Source organism: Terrapene carolina, unplaced genomic scaffold (genome assembly GCF_002925995.2).
Source record: "Terrapene carolina triunguis isolate 2854851 unplaced genomic scaffold, T_m_triunguis-2.0 Scaffold42, whole genome shotgun sequence".
Lineage (NCBI taxonomy): Eukaryota > Metazoa > Chordata > Testudines > Emydidae > Terrapene > Terrapene triunguis.
Window position 1 is genome coordinate 50,458,568 of NW_020664393.1, and position 14,965 is coordinate 50,473,532.

At 38.0% G+C, this 14,965-nt stretch overlaps 1 protein-coding gene across 1 annotated transcript in view; it reads left to right on the forward strand.

The window, feature by feature from the left end:
• Nucleotides 1-1,536: 1,536 nt before the first annotated feature.
• TPO (thyroid peroxidase) overlaps nt 1,537-14,965 on the forward strand; it is an 83,251-nt gene continuing 69,822 nt past the window's right edge. The window contains exons 1-3 of the mRNA XM_024215792.1: nt 1,537-1,594; nt 4,681-4,765; nt 14,430-14,599. Of these exons, the coding sequence (XP_024071560.1) occupies nt 1,537-1,594; nt 4,681-4,765; nt 14,430-14,599 (313 nt within the window). The remainder of the gene's footprint in view (nt 1,595-4,680; nt 4,766-14,429; nt 14,600-14,965) is intronic.

Below are 14,965 nucleotides of genomic sequence, written 5' to 3' on the forward strand. Positions count from 1 at the left end.
CCGACCAATATTGGCCTACTGCACATTGGAGCAATAAAAGTTCCCCACACCCTTCTTAGTTGAGTACTATAAGATGAAATACTGGATTTAGAGGAAACAGTAGAGCAAGAGTATTTATTAAAGGGAAAATGTAAGTGTAAATTAGTTGCTGCCAAGAGACGAGGATAACAAATTAGCTCTCTGGAGGCTGATGGGCCATGGTTCAGAACGAACAAAAGGGAGCACATTACTGTGGGGTAGTGGTGGTAAAACACATAGTAGCATATGATGCAGAACTGCTGTCTCAAATTCAGGTTGCTTGAGAACTTTGAAACAAATGTGAATTCAGCAATGATTTAAGGCAACATTCTTATTTTAACTGAATGGGTTTGCCTGGCCCTAGTTTACATTGTCTAAAAGACTGACGTCTGAAACATAAAAACAACATTAGATAGGTAGCATTTGGTGTCATTAGCATGATAGAGAGAAGCATACCTAACATTGAGGTGAACTGCTACATTTGTATAAACAAGCTTTGGTCAAAAAGACTTCAAGACCACTTCATTTCTTAAAGCTTGAGTGCATATTAGTGCATAGCGCCAGTTTATATGTCTGCCTGGTCCCTAGGAAGCACTTCACTTTCACATTTCAGAAGAGTTACTGCCACCGATAAAGTACAAAACTGTAGAAGATAATCTCAACAGAAAAAAAAGGTCAGATTGTAAAACTATTGCTTTCAATTTTCTAGAAAAAAATAATCATTTTAACTTCTGAAATGTAACAAAGGCTGTTGTCAGGTTTCTTTGAGCAAAATTGTTTCCCTGAATTTTCAGAGCTGATTTGTTTATGATTTTTTGATTTGTGTTTTTAAAGCCTTTAAACTCAGGTTATTGCACCATATTTGAAAAATGGTACCACTAGGGTGTTTTAAATGAATTTGCATTACTACAATACCTGCCACAAAACCAATGCATTGAAATAGACAATTTAGTCCCTTTTGCCGCATGAACTTATTTCTGATACCATGATGACACCTAGCTCTATAGAGAGATTAGATAGAAGTGGTTTCTGCAAGAACCTGATTCATTGCCTAATATGGAATGACAAGCACAGCAGAATTACAATCTCAGATTGCATGGAAACCATGTTATTTGTGTGAGAAGTAGAAAATGGGTGGTCAAATATTTTTTTTATTCTATTGCCCCAGGGTCATCTGACTTCTGGGTTAAATGCAGATACTGCTGTAAAAACATATTGTGCGTCAAATAAGGATGTGCATTTCACTTAACTAGAAGTTTTCCAGGAGGCTTTCAGTAACAACATGAAAGAAAAAGTGAATGAACTAACTATATGAGTTTTAAAAAAAATGTTGACGTAATATCCAAATGTGTGACAACATATTTAATGAAAAGAGAACATATATTACTGGGCTGAGGAAATTATCTAGAGTACATACTGTATATTTCTCCTAAGAGCTGTGATCCCCTTTTTTCACCCACCATAATATCTTCATTCCTTCAGATGAGAGTGTTCATTTTCTTGGGAGTTTCAGCAACAATGGCCTGCACAGCTCTTTTCTTTTCTTTTATTCAGAAAGGCAAAGATGTCTTCTTTGGTAAGTAACAAATAAAATGTTCTTTATTTCCTGTTTCATTTGGCTGTACTGTTGGTGAAACTGAAAACACACAGGCAATGCTTGGTAGTTTAGCTTATAATACTTTTTCCATTCAGAAAAGAGACAATGATTGACTTCAGTGAAAGTTTTTCCACAATTGTTTTCCTTCAGAAAAAAAATAAAATTACATCTTTATAAATTCACCACAGCAAACACCCTTTGCACTTGTGATGGATGTGTCTGATTCATGTACCTTGTGATTAGGAATGACTGGTTGTACTTTCTTGGTTGCATTCACAAGTCACATAGATTAAGATGGGAACAATCTTAGAAGCTTTTGCATTTCAAAGTAATGTATAAACAGTTTGTCAAATAAGATTAGATTTGACATAGGGGGAAAAAACAACATTGCTTTTCATGGGAGATTGTGTTCTTTTCTAGACCATAACTGCCAAACAGGAGATCAAATTTGATTCCTGTTATGGACTCTCAGTTTGGTATCACTGTGTGAATTGTTAGGGAGGTCTTGGCCTGGAAAGACCTAACAAAACAGTTGGCTAGTTCATCCAATATAGCTTAACAAATTTAGCACTGGTGAAAAGCAGCTATTTCTGGCAAAACATTGTATGGAAATTAAAACCTGTGCTTCTCACTAAAAAGAGGCAGAGGCAGAGGCAGAAATCCAATTACACCATGTGTTTCAGATCAGAATCTTGTTTGGGGCTATGCGATCAGCAATGCTCAAAAAAATGAGGCAGGCAGAGTAAATGGTTTGGTGAAAAACACCCATAAAATTATTGAAAATAGTAGTACCAATGCCACAAAAAGACATACTGTTATGTGGCTTGAACAAATCAATCTTACTTTTTAATGTAGACATTAAAACCTTTTCAGATACTCTGGCTAGAAGAACAGATGCAGAGCACTCTTTCCTCAGTTGATATACATTGATCAAACATGTTTCAAATGAAGTAGACACCTGAGTGATAACGTTAGATGAATCATAGGAGTAATTCACAATGTGCAGGCGGGAAAGAAGTCTGCTGCTATCCTTAGATCCTGACATCTTTGATGACATAGAATGGCATTTTCTCAAAATACAGGTGTCAGAGATGGATTTTGGAGGCATTATGAAGACACAGATATTTTAAGATTCTCCATCCACTAGGATAAAAATTAACAGGGTATGATCCAAAGAATTTCAACTGTAAAGAGGAGCCAAAGTTGGCTCTTTTCCCCCTTGTTGTTTTCCCTCTTTATTGAACACCTGGCACTACAAAACAAAGAATAGTAATAGCATAACAGCACTTACAATTAATGAAATAGAACATACAATTGCATTGTTTGCAGATGATGTGATACTAATGGTACCAATTCAGTACAATCTATAACTTCTATTCTGAAAAAAAATAATCAATTCACTGATAGATCAAGCCGGAAAATTAATGATAAGATATCTGAAATATTCAATATATATATATATATCTGTAAACTGTAATTAAACAGCTACAAGATTAATTTGAGTTTGTATGGTCCAAACAAATGTACTTCAGAATCAATATGTCTCCTAACTTCAGTCAGCTAAAGGACATTAATTTTTTTCCTGGTATTTCAAAACTGATTTGTTGGATTGGAAAAACACGACATTTGCCTTAGATTGGTTGTAGCGCTTAATGAAAATGGATTGGTTGCCAAAGCTTAATTTCCTATTTCAGGCCCTACCAACGTGGGTAGCAAAAAAGATCTCCAAAGGCAACCCAAACAAGAATTATTACATTCGTATGGAACAATAAGTTCCCATTTGTAAATAAGAATTCTCTTTATTTACCCACTGTGGATGGGGGATTGGCAGTACCAAATTTAGTAAAATATTACCGTGTGGTTTAGTTAATATCACTATCAGCCTGAAACCCTGGTATTCCCAGTAAATATGGGTGGAAATTGAACAACAGGATTTTAAACATATATTTAGCATAGTGTTCTTATTCTTTTTAACTTGGAGATATAGATCAGTACAAAAGAGAAACAATCCAGGGAATATGCAATGTCACATCATTCTTTCACAAGGACACTTTTGGAATGGAATTTGATAAGCTCTACCCCCTTTCCAACTCACTTAAACTCATCAGAAATAATCCAGAATTTCAACTGGGTTCATCTAATCCAATATAAAATACATGGGAGGAAAATGATACACAACCATTGACCACAATGATAAAATTATGACAATCAATGCCATCAAATTACTTATGGAGAATATTAATATGACAGTTCTGGTTTATTGGCAACTAAAGTAGTATATCAAATGCAATTCAGGCAGCCCAATTTTTAGGAGACCATGAACAATCATAGAAACAGTAATTATGGGAAAGATCACGTCAAAAGTCCTGATCTCTGCATGGTATAACCAATCATTACCAATGGAGCCAGAAGATATGACCTTTATGGAAAAATAGAAAAAAGGTCTAAAACCAGACATCCATTTTCAACAATGAGAAAATATCTGGATCTTGCTTGAATCCAGTTTTAAAATATCTGGAGGAAGGCTGGAACCTTATCATTTGTATAACTAGTACGCACAATTATTATAAAGTACTTTATCAATGTTACCTCACTCCATTTAAACTAAGGAAATATATAAAAAGGGAGTCAAATGCAGGAGAGAACATGGCAGAACAGGGATCTTTGTGCATGTATGGTGGGACTGCCCTAAGATAATATTTTGAAGGAAAATAAACAGAATTTTCAAGGTAAGTAAAATTAGTTTACACATAGACCCCATAGTGGTTCTATTAAGTTACAGCCCAAAGGAGGTTACTGACTCAGAGAAGACCCCAGTACTAACATAATTACTGCTCGGCAGCTATATGTGATGATAGCTCCTTTTTCTGGAAAATAATAGCTCCCTCAGCATTGGCCACATGAGAAAGTATGGGAAATCCTTTCAATGGAAAAATTACAGACAGCCTTATATCAATATTAAGTGGATTTTATGAAGGAAAGTTTATATCAGTAAATATCTCAATGATCAATACTCTTTGGATGACTGTTGTCTCCAATTTAACTTTTAATTTTTTAATGTGTAGGAGAAACTGAAGATACCTACATTACCAGTGCTATCCAGGAGGGGGCTAACATGGTGGATGATCCTATATACCATACACTGAAAAGGTAAAAATGGTCTGTGTGTCAGTTTTGCCATTAATTTCAATGTGACCCCTGTTGGGCCATGAGGATATCTCTTTAGGGGAGCATGCAATGTCACATCATCCCTTCAAATGTTGTGAACCAATCTAGTTTGTATAATATCATATGCTGCACAGTAGTGCAATATTTTATTCATTAACTACTAAAGCGTTACTATGTAAAAAAACGAAAAATACTCTAGCAAACGAGTGTTTTCTGATTGTTTGAATCCAATGAAAGATGTCAGACAGCATGAATCTTTGAGGCAAACTAGTCTGAGTTTTCACATAACCTCATTTATTTATTGGGCTAAAGTGAAGCTTTAAATAGCAACTATATTTTACCAGCATCTGAGTGAGATAGAAACAATGGGTGATGTCGTGGCTCCCTCAAAGGTAATGGCAAAAATCCCCTTGACTTCGGTGGGGCCACAATTTCACACGGTGAGTCCATGTTAAGCAGATTTTGGCATGAGATGATGTTAGGGACTGAACAAATTCAGTAGCTTAACTAATGCCCAATGGAAGAATAGAGGTGAGTTGTTAAAAGAAATGTGAGTTAAAACACAAAAACAAAAACAAAAAAAATAGCTTGTTTTTTTCACAGTGAAGTTGGAGCCTCGATGGTGTCGGGGAGAACAGTGAAGACGGCAATCCAATCACTGTTTGGTCAAGATGGCCGGGGGGGGGGGGGCACTCAATGTAAAATGTACCATTATTTGGCATGGGATCAAGTGATTTCTATGCACAGGTAGCTCTAAATATCTAAATGTATGTGCTACCCCAAATTTGTTTCTCTCCCGTGCCCTCCAGCATTTTTACATTTGTAGATGTCCCTGAGGCCATTGTGCAAACAGGGTTTATCTGTCTATGGTGAAAATGACTTGAGATTCGTAGATCCCAGGAAAGCTTCTTGCAGTTCTTTGAGTAGACTGAGTATAATAGAAGGTCACTTTTGCTTAGTTGCCTAAATATGGATTGGGGGGTCTACAGCTCTGCAACCAAATTTGAAAATGTTGGCCTTAACATATTGATGTCTCAGTTTCTTCATGTATAAAATGGAGCTGGTAATATTTACCACTCTCACAGGGATGTTGTGAAGGTTATTTGATTAACATTTGTGTAGTGCCTTATGGATGATAAATGTCAAGTATTATTAGTACTGCCAGTTGTGCTGCTGGGTTGTTGCAATCCATTAGAAACTAAATTGCAATCCAGCTAATTTCAGATAGGGCACCATACTGTTTAAATTCTTTCAAAATGTTAACAAAATAATAGATATACAAGATATAAAGTGTTGCAATGTTCAAAGTTCATTTTTAATGTTCTTCTTAATAGAGGCTTCTTAGGGAATAATAATAATAATGAATAATATAGAAAAGACCAATCAGCAGGTCCTATTTTCTTTACCTATTATACAAAGAACACAATGATTGAAAATCAGATGACAAATTATATCTGATCCAATGAATATTTGGTTGACCCGTGGAACCTTCTAAGGCAGGATGTTATTGGTGAAAACAGCTTAGAAAGAGTAAAAATGTAGTAGGCATTTTACATGATGGGCTTGATCATGTAAGCCTCTGAGCACTCTGACCATATCCACTAAGCACATACTTAAATGCTTTGCTGGATCAGAGCCAGAGTGCTCAGTAGCTGCAGGCTTCAGTTCTATATGAATACAAATAGCACCTCCAGTTACATTAATTAGTATAAAATAGCAGGGCTGTCAATCTTCATAGTTCAGGGCATAAAATGATCATTAACTGAAGTCCATAAGAAATATGCCCTATCTTACATAATATTACACAATTCGGTGCCTTTAGGCCAATTCAGTAGGTCAATGGGTCCCATAGAAGTTAATGGAAGATTTGCTATTGACTTAATTTGGCCCTATGAGTGTGTCTTATACCTTCCTCTTAAACATCAGACTTCTGGCCTTTGGAAGAGACAGGATACTGGACTGAGGGGGCTGTTGGTCTGTTTGGATAGTCTGCTAAAGCAGGTGTGTTCTTAAGTTCTTCAAATGCTTCTGTATTTTCAAGTTACTTTAAAGGTATGTGCAATTTAATAACCTAAACTATTTTCTTTATATGTAAAAGAATATGGTGCAGTTGAATTAAGACTTTAGTGAGCACAAAGCCTAAAAACTATGAGAAATGAATCTTACTGCATATTTGAACTTCTGGAAGTTATGGAATTCATAATGCTGCAAAAACTCAAATCATCACGCTTTAGCTCATAAATAACTGAAGAAGGCCACAATACAATACAAATGAGTTCAGCTCTTGAGAATGAAAAGCATTTCTAGGATGAAAAGGCAGTTTCCTATTCAGTGTGGGATTGGGAAACTCTTAATTATTCCAAGTACAACAGTACAAAATTATGTTTGCTGAATTCATGAACTAGGTTTCCAAACTGCAAGCACACTGAGTGAACAAAACTAGATTTTATTTATTACTTCAACTTGAACTAGGTATTTAATATCACCATTTGGACTCTTGTATTATTTTAGACCCTCCCCATATACTTATAAATGCTGTAATTATTGAATAGCAACATATTAAACTCACTGACTTCAGCTACTTTCAATGCTGCTAACTTTTAAAATGTAAACTTGATTAGACCTACGGGGGGCCAGACAGCTTCAGAATTAGAGAGGGAGTGTACACAGGTGTAGGCCCCTCCTTCCCATGGGCACTCTGATGCCCATTGGCCAGCCAGAGGGAGATGGGTGCTAATTGTCTCCTTGCTTCCCGCGAACATTAATTTAAACCCTTGCCTGGGATTTTTTGTCTCCCCCTCCTTCCCCTTAGTTTTAGTATAGGAACTGTGATTTAGGATGCTTTGGGTCAGACAAATTGCCTACTTTAGAGGTCAGAAAGGAATTTATCCCATTGGGGCCAAATTGGCTGATACCTTTGTAGTTTTGTTTTGGTTTTTCTTTCTTCATAGCCTCATGATTAAACAGGAATAGGACTTTCAAATCTAAAAACTAGGAATTTATATGAATGTTTAGTTCATCACAACTTGTGGCTAGTGCACAGCGTGGATGAAAGGGCAAAGGGTCAGCTCCCAGAAGTAAAGGACACCTAGGATTTCACTGCTGGAACTTGGGCCTGTGGGAAAAGGGGAGACCTGAAGTCTTCACAGAACATCGTCCCTCTCTGGTGCCTTCTGCCCCCTTCACAGTGGGACAAGGGAAGGGGATTCAGCAGAATGTACTGAATCTTAGGAGTACGCAGTGGAGAGTCTACCCTGAGTTATGGACTATTTCTGAGAGGCCCTGTAAACCCTGCACTGGATTAGTAAATACCCGGTAAGGGTAGCGGGGGCAGATAACACCAGGGAGGGGTGCTAAGTTTAATAAAGTTGTGGCCTGCTGCTTAAATCCATCCTTGTATCTGTCCTCATTCACTAGCATGTCCTGATCAATGAACTTCTAGCAAAATGCAATATTTTTAAAATAGCTTTCCCAGATTTTAATATTATTTAGGGCCTCATCCAACTCTCACTGTTTGTTGTGCAGTTTATAATTGTCTCGTTATTTCTTTGTGCTGCCCAGGCCTGCTTGTTGTACCCACCTGTTGTCTCTCACCATATAATTAGATTGTTGGTTCTTTAAGGCAGGGGCCATTGTTCTGTCTTTGTCATTATCATAATACAAATAATCACCATTGTTATAATTTTCATTACTATTACAATTATTCTTATTATGATTTATTATTTTTATTACAGTAGTGCTTAGGCATCACAATAAGGATTGTAGGCACTCAACATACACGGAGTAAGAGACTGTCCCTACCCTAAAGAGCTTACAGTCTAACACAGACAAAGAGAGGGAAAGTAAACACAGAAAAGTGAAGTAGTTCACCCAAGGTCACAGAGCAGGTCATTGCCAAAGCCAGCAATAGAGTGTGTCTCCTGACTCAGAACTCTATCCACTAGACCAGGCTGTCTCCCTGTGCTCTCCCTGCCTTAGGTCCTGCCTAACCAGAGCTCTGTTGGACCCAAGAATCTATCTCCAAGCACCAAGCAACAAGGAAACAGACTCAGTATATTCCACGAGAAATCTCTCAAATTAATTTGTACTTTACTGTCAGCAATTATTACGTGGTAAATTTGTTTCAATCCATTGGTTATTGTTCTCTCTGCCTGACGATTTGCTAAATCGAAAGTGTAAAAAGATGATAGTCTGGTTGAAGTTAAGCTAACTAGGCCATGTTGGTTGTAACAGAGAACAATACAATTAGTGATCTAAAGGCTCTCTGCACTTTGGCCAAAATGTGATGTTCTCTAGTGAACATGTAAACCTAAGAACAGTATAACTCAGCAGTAATTACTGGCTACATGTCATGAAGGATTCCTGGAGTTCCTTAGATTTAAGTCACTGGCTTTAGATGTGTATTTCTAGTAATAATTATATGTGCCACTTATTTTTATAACTCCTTCATCCAAAAAGCTCAAAGTATTTCAAATCATTAAGTAATCAAGCCACTCAAAAACCTGTGTCTTAGGTAAACATTATTGTGCTCAATTTACAGGTAGGATAAACTGAAGCATAGTTAAAGTGACTTTCCAAAGTAAGACATTGGCACAACCAGTCATAGTGAAAATACAATGGCAGTTACACAAAATAAAATATATTCATTTTAAAGGTATTTTTCTAAAATATACACATATATATTTTATTAACTTACAATAACATACACTGCAACGTAGATTTAAAATGTAATTAATATACATAAATGTCACTGCACTATGGCCTGCAAAGGAAAACCATACAGCTCCAGTAATCTAATCAAAACATTAGAAATACAAGTTATGGAACAGACCACATCTTTAATTAGAGAGTTCCCAACCCAGTTTCAGGTACATTGGTACTGATTTTCTATTCCCTTTCATGAGACAGGCATGCTTTCTTAGTGGGGCGATGTCTGCAGCTTAACTAAAGGCCCACCCAAAGTCAGCGAATGCTAGCTGAGCTGGAAAGGCTCCATGATTCTGAAGAGATGTTATGAGCTGAGGGGGAAAGATCCTGGACACTCCAGAAAGCTCTGCCTAGGCCCAAAGAGCTCTCCAGAGTGGTAAGGCATCTGAGACAGGGAAATGCATATAGGTGTGTTCATTATTTTGTATAGATCTGTGTATTTCTCATGCTGTTAAGTAAAGAACAATGGTGTTTTAGAATCCACTCTCAAGGATGTCTGTGTATCTGTTTGTTTTCATTGCTACATCTCTTCGAAGAGGTAAACTGTAAGCCACAAGGCTCAAACCTCTGGAGAGGCTTTGGAAGAGATTTCAAAGTCTAGGCATTTGGCTGTAGGGTCCCCCCTGCCAAGAGGAGTGTAAGACATGAAGTCTTCACCTGGAATATGTGCCGAGAGGCCCAAAGCTAGGTACATGGCTTAAACTCTGCCCACCACCAGCAAGCTAAGGGCACATGGGATTCAGAGCTTGGATCCCCTCACAGCAGTCTGGCAAGTATACAGCAGGAGGAGCATGACCAGATCTGTGACAATAACAAACACCTGGCCATAAACAAAATGTATCACTTAGATTTTTTTGGATGAAAAGTTCTATTAAAAAGGATCTTTCCTGCGGAAAATGTCAGTTTTGACAAAAATCCATTTTTCCAGAAGAAAAATATTTCATTTGAATTTTTTGACCAACCTTACTTATAATATTCCCATCACTGTGATATCTGTCTGCAAAGAGATGCAGTATCTTGCTTCAAAGAGTAAAGTTAGTGGCCTTTGAGAAATGTACAAAGCTGTTAGAAAGTATGTTTTGCTGTCAGTTTTTCCTGTTACAGAAATGGGATTTTCTCACTTCCCAATACAAATGCTAAATGTTCATTTTGGTGCACCAAAGAGTTAAACACTCTCTGTGTGTCACAAGGAGCTAAACTTTTCTTAATGATTTTACTCTCCTTGCCATTGAAAGTCATCTTATCAAGAGATTAGATTTCAGAGATAATCATCAATGACTTTGCATCAGAATAATCAAGAAAGAAGCATATGCAGTTTCCATTTAACCAGTGAATACAAAGGCATTTTCAAACGTTAAGAAAAATAATATGAAGAAAAGTAGAAGGGATAGGTACAGTATATAAAGTGTCCTAAATTTTTGGTGTAAAGAGAAACTGCAGATGAGATGTAATATCTGAAAAGACCTCAATTTAGCCCTGTCAGAAATCTTTTAAGAAAGCTTCTTCCTGTGAGATTTCCAGCCCCATTTGGTATAAACTCAAGGTATTAGTTTGGACAAGCTGTAGACAAGCCCTAAACTCAAAGATTCTTATGTGAACTGAACCTAAATGCTAAATATTTTGAGATTGGCCTAATTCTAATGAAAATAGATGAGATTTTCTGAACCAGACCAGAGCTAGGAATGACTGAAGTTGGGTCTTTCAAGGTGGAGGAATATCTTAAGGAAGCAGAGTACATTTTATCTGGGGGGGGGAAGACAAATGACATCCCTGGAAGTGTTTGAGTTTTAATGACAGACTACAGATGGCTCAGAGTCTTCGGTCAGAAATAAATACTTTTATTTAGTATGTACTGCACAGGAGCTATCCTGGTTTCATAGCTGTAACCAAGGGGGGAAATAACCTCATTTGCAAAGCCTGTTCCAGATGCCACCACTTCAGATGCCTTGCAAACTGCTGTCTGCTGCTGGTGCCTCTGTATACCCAGGCGAGTGGACAAAAGGGACCATCTGTATATGCAGGAAATGAAAAATCAATTTCTATGCCCCAAATAAGAAACTACTGTCACTAAACATTACCAGTTATTCACTGACACTCAAGTCCTCAAGGGGGTGTCCAAAAATGAAATGAGTTTCATTTAATATTCTGTAAAACTTCACTGATCTAGGATATCTCTTGAGGGGTATAAGGTAACTCAGGCTTAAAAGCAGGTTAGGAATTTTCAAACACTACCATCAATAAATGTTAGTTCAAGGCAAAAGAAAGATATTATATCTAAAGCTAAAGGAGTATGGCCAATACAGATGAGAAATCTTTTTGAAAATTGTTCATTTGTATTTAATTGTCCATCTCCCACCTTGTGAGAAGGCTAAGGTAATTAAGAACTGATATTTGAGAATTTGAAAAATAAGTGTGATCTGTGCAAGTTGCTCATACACTTTAGGATTTAGGCAACTATGCTCACGTGTAAACACCTCGGGCCTGAATTTTCTCTCTCATACACTGTTTTTTGCACTTCTGTAATTCTTTCGACTTCAGTGGAGTTGTTCCTGAATTACACAACAGTAAGTGAGATTGTTGGTTACTTTTACCCTTGTCACCCTCAGGACTAGAACTCGGCAAATAACTGATTTTTTGGTAAGTTGGTAATTTCAAAAAATCAGGACAAAAATCATTTTGGATCAGACCAAAATTAAAAAAAAAATGAATTTGTTGGCAAATGAAAAAGTTTGAGAAAAAAATGGTTTTGGTTGAATACATTCCATTTTGATTTTGAGCATTTTTACATGTTTTTATAATTTTAAGATTAAATTAAAGGAAATATGAACATGAAAAGTTGGTTTGAACAGGGCCGGCTCTGGCTTTTTTGCCGCCAGGGGGAGGGCGGCCGGAGCGCCGGGGGCAGGGCGGCGAGCCCTGGCGGGGGCTCGGCTCTCTCCCCTGCCCCCCGTGGCCAGAGTGCCGGGGGCAGGGCGGCGAGCCCCGGCTGGGGCTCGGCTCTCCCCCCGGCGGCTAGAGCGCAGGGCGGCGAGCCCCAGCAGGGGCTCGCCGCTCTCCCCCCGGCGGCCGGGGGGAGGGCGCGGGGGGGAGGGCGGCCAGAGCGCCGGGGGGAGGGCGGCGAGCCCGGCTGTGGCCCCGCTCTCCCCGGCAGCCAGAGCGCCGTGCCGCCCCCCTCCAGGTGCCGCCCCAAGCACCAGCTTGGGTGCTTGGTGCCTGGAGCCGGCCCTGGTTTTGAACCAGAAAAATTGAAACATTTAATTTTTACATTGTAAATACAAAACATTTTGATTTTTTTGGGTTGATTGGTTGCACTGTTTTTTGTTTTTTTCTTTAAACAAACAATTTGTGAAACACATTGGTCTTACCAAATCTAAATTTTTCACCACAAAATTTTGGTCAAAATTTTTTGCCTCCTTCAAATTAGGACCCAGTTCCACTATCCTCTCACATGCAGAGCTCAGCTGCAGTGGAGCTCACTGAACGTAAGGCCTGGGAGACTGGGAATTTCACTCTTTGTGAAACAAAGTGCTGCACACCAGATTTCCATCCAAACTATATGTAAAGCATGAGCCTAGAGAACACATCACCAAACTGAGCTTGGCTTGCATTCAGGGTTTTTTCACATTCTAGGGATCTGATTCAAGACTCATTGAAGTCATTGGAAGCTTTGCCACTTACTTTAGGTGGCTTTGGAACAAACCCTAAATGGTTAAATATTTGTGGGAGCTCCTTGCTATAGATTGACAGCACTTCACTGATAGAATATGAGCAGGTGCACAGTGAATTGGAACTCAGACAGCTACCCATTCTGTGGAGCTGTTTTTCTTACTATAAACACTTGTCTGAGGTCTCAAGTTTGATTGAGTGGGCTGTTTCTTGATTGAGCACTTAACTGTATATTTTATGCCTTAAGTTGTCCGTGATCTTCAATGTGACATTTAAACTAAACCTACCATTTGGATTCACTGTTCGGTTAATGCTACATTGTGACTATTGTATTTGGCATTGATTAGTATTTTGTCCACAAGGTATCCCTTCCTATCCTTATGTAATACAAATTTTGCTTCAGGGCATCATCAACTCACAACAAGCATAAAAGGGAAGTGGTTTAGTTCTTCTGGCAAAGTTTATTCTTATATTCCTTCTGTTCTTGATAACTATTTGCCACTTGAGATGTTGAGTGACATTCCTTCTGTCCTCTGTCCAGCAGCATTATTTCTGATGTAGCCATAGAAATGACAGAATATTACTGCAGTTATTTTCCACTGAATATCTTTAGCATTTGCTTCAGTCTAATCTGAACTATCCCAAGTGATGGTGTTTCCAGCTAAGATGAAAAAATGAGGCACAGATATGAATGCAATATTCGAAGTGCAGTTTTACCAGAGGGATTACCACCTTCTTGTTACAATTTGATGCCTTAGAAATTTGACGGGCCTGTTTTGTTGCCATATTGCTTTGCAAAGTCATATCTAATTTGTTGTCCAAAAGTCTCTTTTGGCATGATAGCTTTCCATGTTACTCCCTTTCATGGAGTAACTGAACAACTAAATAGATATTCAGAAAACTTCTGTTAGGCTTTAAGGAACCTTAGTTTATATGGTGGGTTCTTTCCTAAAATATAGTATTTCTAAGTCAAATCTTTAACTACACACATGTGTACACACATTATGATTTGTTGTATTGTGGTTTCAGACCATGAGTGTTTTCCTTCTCCGTCTAGAAAGAGCTCTGTATATAATTATTAATACGTTTCTTAAAAAGGGGACACTGAATGGAATGCATTTTCTCTTGTTAACATGGATACAAATAATTTTAACAAATATCAAAAGATGATAAAACTCTTCCCAGGCTCAATCTTTTCCACTTAAGCCCTAATTACAAATATCAGTATATTTAAAGGTTACACTTAAAAATACATATTTTATCTATGTTATAGAAATCTCCAAAGGAGGGGAATAGCAGCTCCTGCTCTGCTGCTGGCTTTTTCAAAATTTCCTGAACAAGAAAGTCAAGATATTTCCCAAGCATCTGAAAGAATGGAAACTTCAACACAAGTGCTGGAAAAAAAAGTTCACCAGAAGCAGAAACGCTCCCTGCATCCAAGTGGTAAATACAACACATGGGCAGAAATCCCTGTTGATAGTTTGAGGGTTATCTCCTAGATTGAAACTGTGTTGACTTCATTTTTATTTTATGCAGGCAGGAGTACTATTCATACCCACACCAGGACATGCTGTTCCGTTCTTAAAAGCATCTTACAAAATAGTTCCCTCTATAGTGTTTTACTTCTGATTGTACTACTATGGTTCTTGAGTAGCTAAACAGTAGCATTTAGCCATTAGCATCCTATGCAATCATACACATGCACTTGTATTGTCTACAAATCATCTCACAAATATACTGAATGTCCTGTGTGTTTTGTTGAGCTTCTTAGGTCGGAGGCTTTGGTCCTTCTGGAGCCTGAGGTTGGCA